This window comes from Aegilops tauschii, chromosome 7 (genome assembly GCF_002575655.3).
Source record: "Aegilops tauschii subsp. strangulata cultivar AL8/78 chromosome 7, Aet v6.0, whole genome shotgun sequence".
Taxonomy (NCBI): domain Eukaryota; kingdom Viridiplantae; phylum Streptophyta; class Magnoliopsida; order Poales; family Poaceae; genus Aegilops; species Aegilops tauschii.
This window is the reverse complement of record NC_053041.3, coordinates 454,786,680-454,801,056: the sequence shown is the minus strand read 5'-3', so window position 1 is coordinate 454,801,056 and position 14,377 is coordinate 454,786,680. Positions and strand designations below refer to the sequence as shown.

General features: G+C 49.5%; 1 protein-coding gene across 12 annotated transcripts; it reads right to left on the bottom strand.

The window, feature by feature from the left end:
* Window positions 1-396: 396 nt before the first annotated feature.
* Window positions 397-14,066, bottom strand: LOC109776309 (peroxidase 5). 12 transcript variants are annotated; one of them, XR_012189209.1, is made up of 8 exons: window positions 4,032-4,830; window positions 3,578-3,759; window positions 3,074-3,159; window positions 2,828-2,928; window positions 2,509-2,736; window positions 2,068-2,167; window positions 1,137-1,265; window positions 397-936 (listed from the first exon to the last, which is right to left on the bottom strand). XR_012189209.1 is itself a non-coding variant. In XM_020334952.3 (3 exons), exons 1-3 carry the CDS (start codon window positions 14,049-14,051, stop codon window positions 6,207-6,209), a joined length of 1,251 nt encoding a protein of 416 aa, XP_020190541.2. In that variant the 5' UTR covers window positions 14,052-14,066; the 3' UTR covers window positions 5,996-6,206. The 12 variants fall into 12 exon arrangements, 1 of the variants encoding a protein (XP_020190541.2); XR_012189208.1 differs by having other exon boundaries at window positions 3,074-3,147; XR_012189211.1 differs by lacking the exons at window positions 2,509-2,736; window positions 2,828-2,928.
* Window positions 14,067-14,377: the final 311 nt, after the last annotated feature.

The following is a 14,377-nucleotide window of genomic DNA, read 5'->3' as shown; positions in this document are numbered from 1 at the left end:
CTATTCTTTCAATTTAGAAATACGGGTTAAGCATGGTTACATTCAGATTTCATCATGCAACGACGAATATAAATTCTCTTCACTTTTTTCCTTCTGGCAATCTTCGTATGTCTTTAACTAACCAAATCGATCGCCGCCACCACCCAAGAACTCATAACTGAATATATATCATCCATTTTTAAGTAGTATTAGTACTCTCTCTCTCTCTAAAAAAGAAATATAAGAGTGTTTCGATCACTAAAGTAGTGAATCTAAATGCTCTTATATTTCTTTACGGAGGGAGTACCAGTCAACTTCACGCATCCATGTGTCACTATTATAAGGTACACAAAGATTGACAGTCAATATTATAAGGTACATAAAGATTGACAATCACTATTACAAGGTATACAAAGATTGACAAATTCACGTAAGCCTCTTATTTCAGCAATAATAGCACAATCAATGCAACCTTCAAATAATAAGCTCATTGTATATAGGAAAGGTTCCATTTATCTTGAATCAAGATTTTTCAATAATAAGTTGGATATTTATCTAATGTTTTTGAAGCTGGGGGATATGTATACAATTAGTATCTTTATTACAAACACAATGGCCTGGTCGTGGTCACAGCAGCAGGCGTCGAGGTCTTCATGGTGCCACCGCTCTCCTTTCGCCTCTCCGCCAAGTTGAGAGACGGTGCGACGACGGCAAACCTGTCACCGGCCTTTAAGTCCGTCCGCTTTCACGCCGGCCACGGTGGTCAACCTCGCTCCGAGCATCGACTTCTTCAGATGCGCGATGGCAGATGCCTCGCTCTCCCTCGGAAACACCATGATGGACACAATCGACCTTGCCCTGCCCGCCGGCATGGTCGCCATCGCAAGCATCACCTTCCCGTCTAGCCCGCGCTCGCCGACCGCCTCTCCCACAACCCGCTCAACAACTACCCGGCTCCTGCTTCCATGAAAATGCAATATATTTCATAGTCACCAAAAGGCAACAAAAGTAAGATCACCAATTAAATCCTAGTATGATGAAACATTTATGCCGAAATAGATACGAAGCAACTCATAGATTAAAGTTAAATCTAGCAATATAGTACACGTGGCACCAGAGTAAACCCCATATTAAACAATGTGGTAGATAGTGTTTACCTGAATGCTGACAGAGGTATACCAAGTAACAAAGCTAGTTACAGCCAAAGCTCGATGCCTCCAAACCAAAGTTTAACTCCTAACAGGAAATGTCTCCAAATCAAGCTAGCTGCGGCCAAACTTTGAAACCTGAAAAAAAATGGAGGGGAAAACGAAATCAGGAAAGGCAAGAGAAAGAAAGTCATATAGGATAAAATTATCTCACTGCTCCAAACATATACAGAAATGCTAAGAAATCTCCTTATTAGTTCTTTTATAGAATTAGCCCACTGATGAGATAAGATAGTAAATATAGTTATTTCTTACAACAATCTTTGGAAGATTAGTATTAAACATATACATACCGAATTCACAAAAAAAAACATATACATCAGGAGAAGAAGTGGTTTTTTCCAGAGAACTAACTGAACAAAGAAACTACAATTAATAAAGTAACACATAGTCCGTGATGTAATTCGTAGCAGTACAGGTCCGCTGATGTTACCACACAAACACAAATTACCTGAAGCCTGCTAATCAAATCGAGTACGGTACGTATTAAAAGAACTACTATGTGAGCTAAGGAAGCGGCATCGAGGACGCAAGGAAATACGATTGTCACTTGTCAATACATTCCCCTAATCTCCCGAATTATACACTACATGCTCATACACTTCTATTTTTGCATCCTATATTATGTTTGATAGCTCAGTTGTTCCTGAATTACACCAAATAGAATATCAATTCTTTTGGAAAAGGTAGACATCCATATAAAAGACATGGTGTTTAAATACTTTTAAAAGCCATAACTTAAGTTCACAGAGGCAATAGAACAAATTATCTATAGTTTCCTTGTGCTCTAGATTGTAGGTTCATCACAGGTGCAAGATAAGAAATTAAATTGCTTTGAAGAATATAAAGATAGCAAATGAAGAAATCAGCCGCTGCCTACCGGACTCAGGTTTGCAGCATACAAACATATGTACAGACCATGAATGTACTATGACTTCAGAAGAATATACATTAATCCGCCATATTGTAGGGAAACAAATCTGGAGCACAAAGTAGAGAGAAACACCTGTAACATATTCTACCATTTGAAACAAATCTTTAGATGCATTGGTAAGTGGATATATAATGAAACTGCAACAATACAAAGCTAAATAGATTCTTATAAAAGGATTAAATAATCAACTAAAGGAATGTCTAAAGATGAAAATTATTTGCATCAGACCCATCGGAATTAGCTTTTGCCATGTAGTTTATGAGCTAAAGCTGAGCATTTACTAATCGATAAAAGCATCAAGCATCATCAGCTATAAAACAAACTACATTTTCTAATAAGATGGCACAAGCATGAAATGCCGAAGAAGCAGTCATGAGAAATCTGGACCTTCCTCGAGTTGCCTTTGTGTAAATAGGAGGCATTTTTGTCTATGTAACCCTGAGAGCACAGAACCAAGCATGAGAAATCTGAACCTTCCTCGAGTTTCCTTTGTGTAAACAGGAAAATTGAAATCCTTTGCCACACATCTGAACCTTCCAAGAAGCTGCTATCAGGGTTACACAAAGGCAACAAAAACTACTCTGAACATTTCATTGATAGCTAGAGATCTTGGTCCTGACAAGCAAAATAGGCAGTCATGTTTTTATTTGACAAAAGAATCTAGCATATTTACTTCAGTTTAATTAAACCTCCAATGGAGACTAACAAATGATGGAGGATGCAGCCATCATTGCAAAAGCTTCACCAGCATCAAAAGTTGGAGCACCCCGCTGAACGGATAAGGTACTCTTATACTACATGCTCACACTGCCAAACACTCCATAAGAATAATAAACAATAACATTCAGATTTATTTCAAATGGTAGAATATTCATCAAATCAAACAAATCAATATTGCTTGACGTGATCTCACTCCTGCGCAGTGCTTGCTATGTGTTCATCATCTACTTACGCCTCATTGGTGTTTCGCTTCGTGGCGGAGGACTTCGACGATCAAGAGGCGTTTCTTTTGTACTCCCTCCGTTCCTAAATAGAAGTCTTTATATAGATTTCAATATGGACTACTTACGAAGCAAAATGAGTGAATCTACTTACGCCTCATTTTTCACCATGAATGTTATTTCGTGGTGAAAAATTTGCAAGATGCTAAAACTTTTGATCTAATTTCATGTCTCAAAATTTCATATTTTTTTATTCTGTTTTTCATTTTCTTTTGAATTTACTGTTCATGGATGGTGTAGGTGCATCTGGGAGTAGAAAATCCACTCTGTTATATTTTTATATTGCATGGTTTGTTTCATGTCTTGTAAGCTGGTCCTACAGCACCATGTACCTTGTATCATGTTTCTTTTGCCTTTTCTATTTTTCAGGGTGTCATTAATTTAATGTCGGGTCTATGCCTTCTTTCTAAAAAAATCAAGATGTTCATGTAAGCAATGTAGGAGCGATAACCCACCTCTCTTTGCTTCTCTTCTTTTCTCTTGTCCTGCTGCGCATTGAAAATATTCTCTGACTTCTTCGGAGTGACATCCGTCCATTCCCAAATTCATGCGCAGACTCATCGTGAAGCTCCACACGGCTTGTTCAGATTTGACTATGCCATGACTTCTCAATTTTCTGACAAGGATTGGTGCAGATCTAAATAGGAAAGGTAACAAAAAATAATCATCAGAGTCATGTTGCACCAAAATCAAACAATTTCTCTATATCTCCGCCACTCAGTCAAAATGTGTATGCACTAAATTAGAGAGCACATGAGAAACTGTTTAAGCAGCATAAATGGATGATTACTGCGGTTGTGAGCTCTAATTAAGCTAGGTGTTCAGGCATACAGTAATCGAAACAAATGGCACAACCGAACTAACGATGAGCAATATGATGCACATAGATTACAGGTGCCTGAATCTAACCTAGAGATAGAAGCTTGGTGATGCCTTCAGCAAGTTCAACGACCTCGCCGGCCCGCAGCACAGGGTCAACGGTGCCATGACAACAAAGGACCCTAGCTGAGGCAATCGTCCACGACGTGATCTTCCTCGTCTGCATTGTCGAAGTCTTGTCACCCCAGCCCCCGGTCGAGTTGCCGTCGATTGGGAGTTCCGAGGATTGAGTGGCTGTGCAGATCAAATCGGCGGGCATCATGACCTGCAGCGCTCAGCAAGGAGCTATGCGGGGCGGCACCATGGGAGCCACACGAGCGACATGGCGAGGTTGGGGCGCTCCTTGGCCGCGGGAGGCGAGCAGGGAGAGACAGAAGAGCGGCGGCGTGGTGGCGTGCTTCAATGACGGCGAGGTCGATGGTGGGAAGGCGTGACCAGATCGACCTGTCGCGCAGCCGGCCGCCACCGCTCGCAGACAGAGAGAGAGATGTGAGTGGGGAGGGACTTCCATGGGAGAGAAGAGAGGATGCGTTGACCTGTGGAGCTCGCCGTCGGATGCGTCATGTGTGCCGCCGCCGCCGCAATGGAGACAGGTCATGGAGGAGACCGCGCGGGCGCGAGCGCCGTTGCGATGCGCGAGTTGTGGGAGAAGACCGGAGCGATGCAGGCGTGGCGGCGCGGGATCCGGCAGGTGGTCGGACGGGTGTGGCTGGAGGTGGGGGGAGGGAAGGGAAGGAGGAGGCCGAGCCGAGCGGTGGCGGCGCAACCTCTACGAACCCTAGACGGTTTTTTTCGCAGAAGATAGCGAGTTAACGGAGGTGGGAGGAATGACGAAAATAAAACGGAGGTGGGAGGATGATAAAAAAACCCAGCAAAAATAAACCGCGCGGATTATTCATCAAGTCGTCCATTAGGAGTAGAGATTTTACAGGATAATTGTAAAATTTAAAAGAAGTTATCTGAAAGCAACTTTTGTTAGTAGTTTCTTCTTCTAAATCCATTTTTTTTATTGTTAAACAGAAAATAGGTAATGACCTAGAACCCGCCAATCGGTGACACACGTGATAGCACGGGTGTGGTGCCGAGCGGCAGCACATCGTTGGGGTGGGCATGGTGTCGGGCGCTAGCACAGCGACAACGTTCTAGCAAGGTTTGAGCAGGGCGTGCAATGAAGTTTCGGTCGGTTAGAGCATCTCCAACAGCTCCCGTATCTCTAAAATAACCAGCGTTTTACGGGAGTTGAGGCAAAAAAAACATTTTCAACGGTTTCATAACTTTACAAGATCTCGCAAAAATGGCCATTCCTCCCCACGGATTTTTTCTCGTAAGATCCGACCCGCATCGGATCTCCCACAAAAGGGGACGAAGAAGACCCCGTCACCGCTCGCCTGCCCGCACCTTCTGGCGGCGGCAAGGGAGTGGGGAGAGGGAGGAGGGGACCCCCGGCGGCAGCGCTAGGTTTTGCCTCCCAGTCGTCCGCGGGAGCAACACAGGAGGGACATTTTGTGCGATGTAAAGGTCGTGTAGTTTTTGAAATGTAAGTACTTCGCCGGCCTAATTGAAATTTTATTTAGAATAAACCAAACTTCTGTTTTGCTAGATTAAAGTCACATTAGTTTATGGAAGTCCAGTAGTGTCAGTCCATTATGTCGAAGTTGGCCATATCTCAGCCATTAATTGTGTCACTCAAGTTTTCTTTTTAAAGGAGGATAGACCCCCGGCCTCTGCATCTGGACGATGCATGCGGTCATCTTATTAATTATTCACACAGGCCATATCAAGTAATACATCAGTCAGGCAACACCTGTTGTTACTCTTATCCCATTGATGAAGGTGTGCCGAATATCCGGGCCTAATGCCAAACGGACATCGCACCAAACCCTAACATCTAAAGCCATTGTGTCACTCAAGTATGGAGTATAATGTTGTCCATATTTTTTTAAAGTAGTTTTTCTCCATCATCTCTTCCATTTCCTGAATTTAGAATGCGTAAATACAAGAACAAAACATTCCATTGTCATCTTGTTGGTAAAGTTCACAACACACCATTCCCATGCGCAACATTATAAAAAAAAACTTTTATCCTGCATCGATACAAGAAAACCAAGAAACAGACGGAACAATACAAAAAAAAAAGCAGGACGATCGATCTTCAGTTGTTCTGCATGCTTGCTTTCTTTGTCAAATCAAGGGCCTAAACAGCCACTAGCTCGTCGCTATTTCAGCGAATTCACCATAGTCGGGTCCATTAGTAATCTCAAGACCAGCGCTCCCTTTGTTGATGACCCTGCAGCTGAGCCTTATCTCTCCTTGCGTTCCTGTCAGCACCTCGATGTCCCCCATCTTCACCATGGACTTGACAAACTTGCTCTTCCACCTCTTCTCGCTCTTGACAAACTCGTCGACCGATGTTTTCAGAGTCGAGTTCGTGAGCAACGCCTGGTCCGACGTGAACATGCCCAGGCTGTTCGTCAGACCCACGTAATACTTGTTGTCCAGCACCGTCGGGGTGATGATGTCCATATCGGTCGTCGTGGTTGGGAAGAACTGGCTGCTGTTGGCAGGGCATATGCTCTTGAGCAGGAACGCGTAGGCAGAGCTCATCGTAGGATCAACCTGGCAGTAAAACAATCGTCATATTGTAGAAATAGACTCTAGATGCATAGGAAAATGTCTGACATCTGGCGGCAGTTTTGAACACCATTATATTTATACCTGACTGGTGTTGCTGAAGCCGTATAGCCTGTTTGTGAAGGACGAGCAGTGGGAGACGCCAATGGTGTGGGCGCCGGAGAGGACGACCATGTCCTCGGCCGTGAGGTTCTTGAGGGTGAAGTTGCCGACCAGCTCGGACGCCGTTGAGAGCGGCGACGGTAGGTTGTTGAGGGCGCTCGCGTTGGTGGAAATCCGGCCGTCGCGGCGCCCGGCGGGCACCTTGTAGGTAACATTTCCTGCTAGCGCGACGCTGTCACGGGCGGCGAAGGCGAGAATGTCCGCGCATGAGACCGTCTTGGGGCATTTCGCCTCGATGGCCTTCTTTGCCGCGTCGATCACCTCGAACCCACGGAGGCTGGGCTTGTTGGGGGGCGCGTCTTTCTCAGCAGTGTTGTTTGCTGTCGAGTCGATCAGGACTGAGCCGTCACAACCCTGTTGCCATGTTGTACTTGTGCTTAGTAACAGTAAATCACCTTGCAAATATTTGTTTCAGTATGAAACTGTGGGCACTTGACTTGATGATATGTATAGTCCACAACATGCATGTTTTTCGTTGGCATATACAAAAGCAGAGTTGAATTAATGCAAATATATGAGTCATCATCATTATTTCATTCATGCAAATGAATCATCGCTTTGGGGACTGTAGAATCCACGCTTTGCTCCCGCGACGCGCCCCCCGCGCGCGTCTCGGAGATCTAGATCGGCCGCCGGCGACTACCCCTCCTCAACGTCTCCTTCCCCTCGCCGCCGCCGGAGTGCGTCCGCCGGGCGAAGCCCGTGCGGCGCGGGCGGCGGCGGGGCACTCCCTCCTTCCTCTGGTCCTCGTGGCGGCGGCGCGGGTTGACTGTTTGGGGACAAGGGGCGCCTCGTCAGGCTGGTCTCCCGGAGGCGGGGACGGCTGGATCTGGCGGTGACTGGGCTAGGAGGAGGTTGTTAAAATAGGTCTAGCGTGTCATGTACACGTACCCTGTACGTATGTAATTGTATGCTGATTGTTATATATATAGAAAAACGTGGAGAGGCTTTGCCCCACGGAAAACCCTAAACCCTATTAACTTGGTATTAGAGCCTACCCTAGCCGCCGCCGCCTCTCCTCCCGCCGCCGCCGCCGCCGCCGTAGTTTCCTCGCGGCCGCCGCGATGTCCACCGCGCCGGCACCCGCGATGACCCCCTCCTCTGCGCTCACGCTCACCACCCCCTCCGCGCTCGTCCCGATCGCCCCCGTCATCGCCCACCCGCCGCGACGGCTCCCACCCCCGTCCTTCCGCCCATCGTGGTCTCGCTTGACCGCAGCAACTTCATGCTCTGGAGGGCTCTTGCCCTCCCCAACTTCGCCGGAGTTCGCCTCCACGGCTTCCTCGACGGCTCGGCCACCGCGCCGGCGCCGACCGTGACGACAGGCATCGGCGAGGCCGCCCGCACCGTGTCCAACCCTGACTACGAGCAATGGTGGACGCTGGATCAGAAGGTTCTCGGGCATCTCCTCGGTTCGATGAGCGTGGAGATCTCTGCGCAGCTCATTGGCTGCAGGTCGGCCGCCGCCGCCTGGGCGGCCGTGCACACCATGTTCGCCGCCGAGAACAACGCCGGCGTGCGCAACCTCCGCGCCAAATTCAGGCGCTGCGCAAGGGAGATCGTCCCGCCGGCGAGTATATGCAGAAGGTCAAGGCCCTCGCTGACTCGATGGCCGCCGCCGGCTCTCCTCTTCACGATGATGAGGTCATCGACTACATGCTGACCGGGCTCGGCTCGGCGTTCAACCCCATCGCCGCCTCCATGAACTTCACGGGCGTGCCAATCACGTTCCCCGCGTTCTACTCCAGCGTTCTCCACTACGAGGCCCTTCAGCAGCAGCAGTCCGAGCACGGGGATTGGCAGTCCTCCGCCAACGTCGCGTCTCGGCCGGTCTACAACAACACTTCCGGCCGAGCCTCCGATTTTGGCCGCCCGAGCGGCGGCCGCCCCCTCGCTGGTTCCCTCCCGCCCAGCTCGGGCGGCTATGGCAACAGCCAGGGCAACCCCTCTCGTCGTAACAACAACAACGGGCAATAGCCGCAATGGAGGAGGAAACAGAGGTGGCAACGGGGGTGGTCGCAACCGCCGCTGGCGTCCCCGGTGCCAGATATGCAAGAATTGGGGTCATGAGGCCGGCGACTGTCGCAGCCGCTATGATCATGACCACCGCGCCGCCAACTCCGCGTCCACATCCTCCTCCCATGAGCCGCCGCACTGGATTCTGGACACCGGTGCGACGGACCACCTGACGAGTCATCTTGATCGTCTGCACTTCCACGAGCGCTACGGCGGGAAGGATCAAGTGCAAGTGGCAAACGGTGCAGGTTTGTCTATTTCGCATATTGGTCATTCCTCTATACCCGGTTCATCCCTTCGTTTACGCAATATTCTTCGTCTACCACACATTCATCAACATCTTCTCTCCGTTTATCGTCTCATCCTTGATAATGATGTTTTTGTGGAATTTCACCATTTCTTTTTCCTTGTCAAGGACACGGCCACGAAGAAAATCCTTCTTCACGGTAGATGTCATGGTGGACTCTACCCCATCCCGTTTGGTCGCGCATCGTCATCCTCCACCCGCCAAGCGTCCCTCAGCATCAAGACCACCCCGTCCCAGTGGCACCAGCGTCTCGGTCATCCCTCGAATAATATTGTTCACAACATTGTTAGGAATAATGATTTGGTGTGTTCTTCTGAACGTCAGACTTCCGTGTGTGATGCTTGTCAGCGTGCTAAAAGTCGACAATTGCCTTATAATTTATCACATCATGTTTCCACTATGCCTCTTGAGTTAATTCATTATGATGTTTGGGGGGCAGCTATTGCTTCTTCCGGAGGTTATAAATATTATGTGAGCTTTGTTGACGATTACTCTCGCTTCTCTTGGATTTATCTCCTTAAGCATAAGTCTGACGTTGAGCGAGTATTTTATGCCTTTCAGGCTCATGTTGAGCGTCTTCTCCACACTAAAATCATCGCTGTTCAGTCCGACTGGGGTGGTGAGTATCACCGGTTGCATCATTATTTCCAACGCACTGGCATCTCTCATCGTGTGTCTTGCCCGCACACGTCTCAGCAGAACGGCATTGCCGAACGCAAACACCGTCATCTTGTTGAAACAGGCCTTGCTTTGCTGGCTCATTCTTCTCTCCCATTGCGTTTTTGGGATGAGGCATTCCTTACGGCATGCTATCTCATTAATCACATGCCTACACCTGTTCTTCAACAAGATACACCCATATATCGTCTCCTTAAGGTGCACCCCGATTATAAGTTTCTTCGCACTTTTGGGTGCGTCTGCTGGCCTAGTTTGCGCAAATATAATGCACACAAACTTGCTTTCCGATCCGCCATGTGTGTTTTCTTGGGCTATAGTCCGATGCATAAGGGATACAAGTGTCTTGATCGTTCCACGGGACGTATCTACATCTCCCGTGATGTTGTTTTCGACGAGTCTGTTTTTCCCTATGCCACTCCTGGGGTCACTGTCGATGTCTCTTCTTTAGCTGATGTTCTCTCTTTTCCTCCCACTGAACCGGCTACGGGTGACCATATGTGCAAATACGACCTGTCCTATTTGTCTACTGACACGCCTGTCCCAGGCCCTGTTGCTTCTGTGCAGGATTCTTCGGCTCCGCCTTCTCCGCGCTCAACGTGCATGGCGCATGCACGCCCTCTGCCCGCTGCCCCCACGTGGCCGTCGCGCAGCCCTCCTTGGCGATCGACGTGCATGGGACATGCACGTCTCCCCGCCCGGCTCCCGTGTCGCCCGGCTCGGTTCCCGCGTCGCCCGGCTCGGTCGTCGCCTCGCCCGGCCTGGCTGGTCCATCGGCTACCGCCTCGCCCGGCTCGACCGGCCCGTCCACGGCCTCCTTGCCGCGCGGTGACGCGGTGTCCCCCGCCCCGGTGCTCGAGGATGCTGCTCCGCCATCGCCACCGCAGCTCGCGTCGCCCTCTGTCGAGGGGAGTCCAGCTCCCTCGACCGCGACGCCCCCAGCTGCTCCTGCACACACCATGGTTACCCGCACCCGCGATCATACTCACCGTGCTCTTGTTCCTACTGACGAGACTATCCGCTATGATCCCCGTCGCCGTGCGTTTCTTGCGGTGCCTGTCTCTCATCGTGATGCTCTCCGTGAGACTGCCTGGCGTACCGCGATGATTGATGAGCTCACTGCTCTGCATCACAACAAGACTTGGGTTCTTGTGCCTCGGCCCCGCGGTGTCAATGTTGTTGGGAGCAAATGGATCTTCAAGACCAAGCACCGTCCGGATGGCTCTGTTGATAAGTACAAAGCTCGTCTGGTCGCCCGTGGTTTCACATAGCAGCTTGGCATTGACTATGGTGATACCTTCAGTCCGGTTGTCAAGCCGGCCGTTCGTTTGGTTCTTGCCTTGGTTGTTTCTCGCGGTTGGAGTCTTCGGCAGATTGATGTCAGCAATGCTTTCCTTCATGGGTATCTCTCCGAGGACGTCTATATGCAGCAGCCACCTGGTTTCGAGGATGCTCGTTTTCCCTCGCATGTGTGCAAGCTTCAGCGCGCACTCTATGGACTCAAGCAGTCTCCTCATGCATGGTATGCTCGGCTCAATGCTCGTCTTCTCGCTTTGGGTTTTGCCTCCTCCAAAGCAGACACATCTTTGTTTTTCTTCCGCTATCGTGATGTTCAGATCTATATGCTTGTCTATGTGGATGACATTGTCATTGCCGGATCTTCTCCACGTGCGGTTGATGGTCTTGTTCATGCCCTCGCTGCCAGTTTTCCTATCAAGGACCTTGGGCCGTTGGAGTATTTTCTTGGTCTGGAAGCGTCCTACAATTCAGGGGGGATGACATTGACTCAACGGAAGTATGCCTTGGATCTTTTACACCGTGTGAGCATGGAGAATTGTAAGCCTACTTCCACATCGCTGTCTACTTCCGAGCAGCTTGCACGAGTGTCTGGACGGCCTCTCAGTACCGATGATTCTTTCCGGTATCGCAGTGTTGTTGGTGGACTGCAATATTTAACACTCACCCGTCCGGATATTTCATTTGCAGTGAACAAGGTGTGTCAGTTTCTCTCACAGCCCACTGATGCTCATTGGGAAGCTGTTAAGCGGATTTTACGCTATGTGAAAGGAACGTTGCACACAGGGCTGAAATTTCGCAAGGCTGTCTCTACTAGCATTAGTATCTTCACTGACGCAGATTGGGCAGGTTGTCCGGATGATCGTCGATCAACTGGAGGTTTCACCATATTCGTTGGACCGAACCTCATTTCCTGGAGTTCGAAGAAATAACCAACAATGTCGAGGTCGAGCACAGAGGCCGAGTACAAAGCCTTGGCGAATGGAGCTGCTGAAGCCATCTGGGTAGAGTCACTACTCAAAGAGCTTGGAGTGTCTCAGCAGCGTGTTCCGGTTCTCTGGTGTGATAACTTAGGGGCCACATATCTGACTGCCAACTCAGTTTTCCATGCACGTACCAAGCACATCGAGATTGATTTTCACTTTGTGCGTGAGCGTGTTGCTTCTGGAGCTCTTGAGATCAGATTCATTTCTTCTAACGATCAGCTGGCTGATGTGTTTACTAAACCAGCCACCAGACAGATGCTAGACCGTTTTAGTACCAATCTAAACCTTGTACAGAGTAGAAGTTCAGATTGAGGGGGAGTGTTAAAATAGGTCTAGCGTGTCATGTACACGTACCCTGTACATATGTAATTGTATGCTGATTGTTATATATATAGAAAGACGTGGAGAGGCTTTGCCCCACGGAAAACCCTAAACCCTATTCTCTAACTGAGTTGGCTCGGTGCGGCGGCGCTGGTGGCGGGGTTTCGGTCGGGGTCGTCTTCGATCTCGATCGGGATCTCCATCGGGGGCGTCGCACGGCTGTGGCGTGACCGGATCGACAGCGGCGTCACCGGTTCGGCGGCGGGCACCGCTCGGTTCCAGCCAACTGCGAGATCGGGACGACGTGGCTTCCGGTGAAAATCGCGCCTGACTGCGGTCATGGCGGACGATGGCGGCGTGTCGGATGTCGTTCCCTTCTCGAGGCATCGTCGTTGCAGGTCACGTCAACCTGATCGGAAGGTTCCGGGGGAAACCCTAGATCTGAATCTACTGGATCGGACGATGGCGACGTTTCGATGTCGTTCTCCCTCTTGGGGCATCGTTTTGGAGCAAGTGTTGGCTGGAGGGGACAAGAGGAGGAGCGGCGTGGTATCTGACACGTCGACAACGGCGGGTCTCTGCGGCATGGAGCAGCGGGGTCTCGCCGGTGGGCGTGTGATGATGGACGAGCACAGGATGGTGGTGTTGTCTGGCGTCATGGTGGCGTCGACGGCAGTTAGACCGGGCAAGGTACATGCAGTAGTACAACACTAAAGATGGATTGGTGGCAGGTGGCTGCGGCGGCCTCATACCCGGCAGGCGTCTAGGTTGAAGAGTGCGCCGGACTGGTGGATGCCCCATACCCGGCAGGCGTCCTGGTTGGGACCTCAGGTCTTAGATGTTAGGTTTGGCTGCAAGGTCTGTTTGGTATTAGGCTCAGACTATCAGCATCCCTTCATCAACTAGATAGGAGTAGCGACAGATGTTGTCTAGACGGTGGCTTTAGTCTTACTTTTGTATGACTTTGTATGGTCTTGTGTGAATAATTAATAAAGTGGCTGCATGCATCATCCAGATGCAGAGGCCGGGGTCCTCCTCCATTTCTAAAATAAATAAATGCAAATGAATCATCGTCAGAGAAAGAAAACTGGGCTAACTGACTATGCTGCACTCTTGTCTGCATCTATCCGTCTATGATGATTTCTAGCTAAAAGTAGCTAGATGCAGATGATACTGTACTTTCCAGCCAAGGATCCTCTATTCACACCCATATGTCTAGGACCAGCAAACTATTACTCATGAACATACCTTGACAAAACAGTCGTGGAAGTGCAGCCGGATGAGGCCAGCGGCGACACCGGTGTTGTTCTTGAAGGCAGCAGCCACCGCCTGCTGCACCAGGTTCTCTGCCGACGGGCAGCTCTTGCTGTAGAACCCGACTTTCAGGCCGGCGCCGACAGCGGCGACGGGGAAAAGGGCAAGGACAACGGCGACTGCCGAGGTGAAGAGCATGCACTTCATGGAAAGGGAACTCATTTCAGTTGCTGCTTGTGTCTCTCCTTGGTGACTCCTGGTTCTGAATCTCATGGGTTTATATAGCATACTGGAGTGGTTTGGAAGGGCAAGCCTGTCAAAACAGGTGTAAAAGCTCGGCGCCTGCACAAGTGGCGCCATTTGCTTGCTTTTCTTCTTCTTTGTGGCCATACTCATCGGCATGCTCCCTGAGATGCTAAAGTCAGTCGGTCAGGCCCATGTGTGATGATCAAAGCCTTCCCTCCGGCCAAGGCAGAACAATGTTCTAGTTTTGCAGGTTAGTACGTAGTGTTTTTAGCTGACTGAGGCTATCTTCAAGCGTGGCAGGTGACAGCGAGAGACAGAGAGATCAAATCATGTATAACTTTCTTTGGGTTCTTGTCAGGAGGGGTGTTCCAGAAACGGAGACGAGCTGCCGTCAAGCTTGAGGGAACAAGGATCCTTTTCATACCTTGGAATTTATCAGGTCTTATGTTTGATTACTCTTAGGGCTTGTGTGTGATTTTGCC

What these genes read in the sequence shown, in the direction of transcription:
- LOC109776309 (XM_020334952.3), bottom strand. Translation starts at nt 14,051, where the DNA reads ATGCCGATGAGTATGGCCACAAAGAAGAAGAAAAGCAAGCAAATGGCG. An exon ending in TCCACGACTGTTTTGTCAAG is followed by an intron (nt 7,149 to 13,643) that starts GTATGTTCATGA and finishes ACATGGCAACAG; the next exon opens with GGTTGTGACGGCTCAGTCCT. An exon ending in GCTTCAGCAACACCAGTCAG is followed by an intron (nt 6,618 to 6,716) that starts GTATAAATATAA and finishes TTTTACTGCCAG; the next exon opens with GTTGATCCTACGATGAGCTC.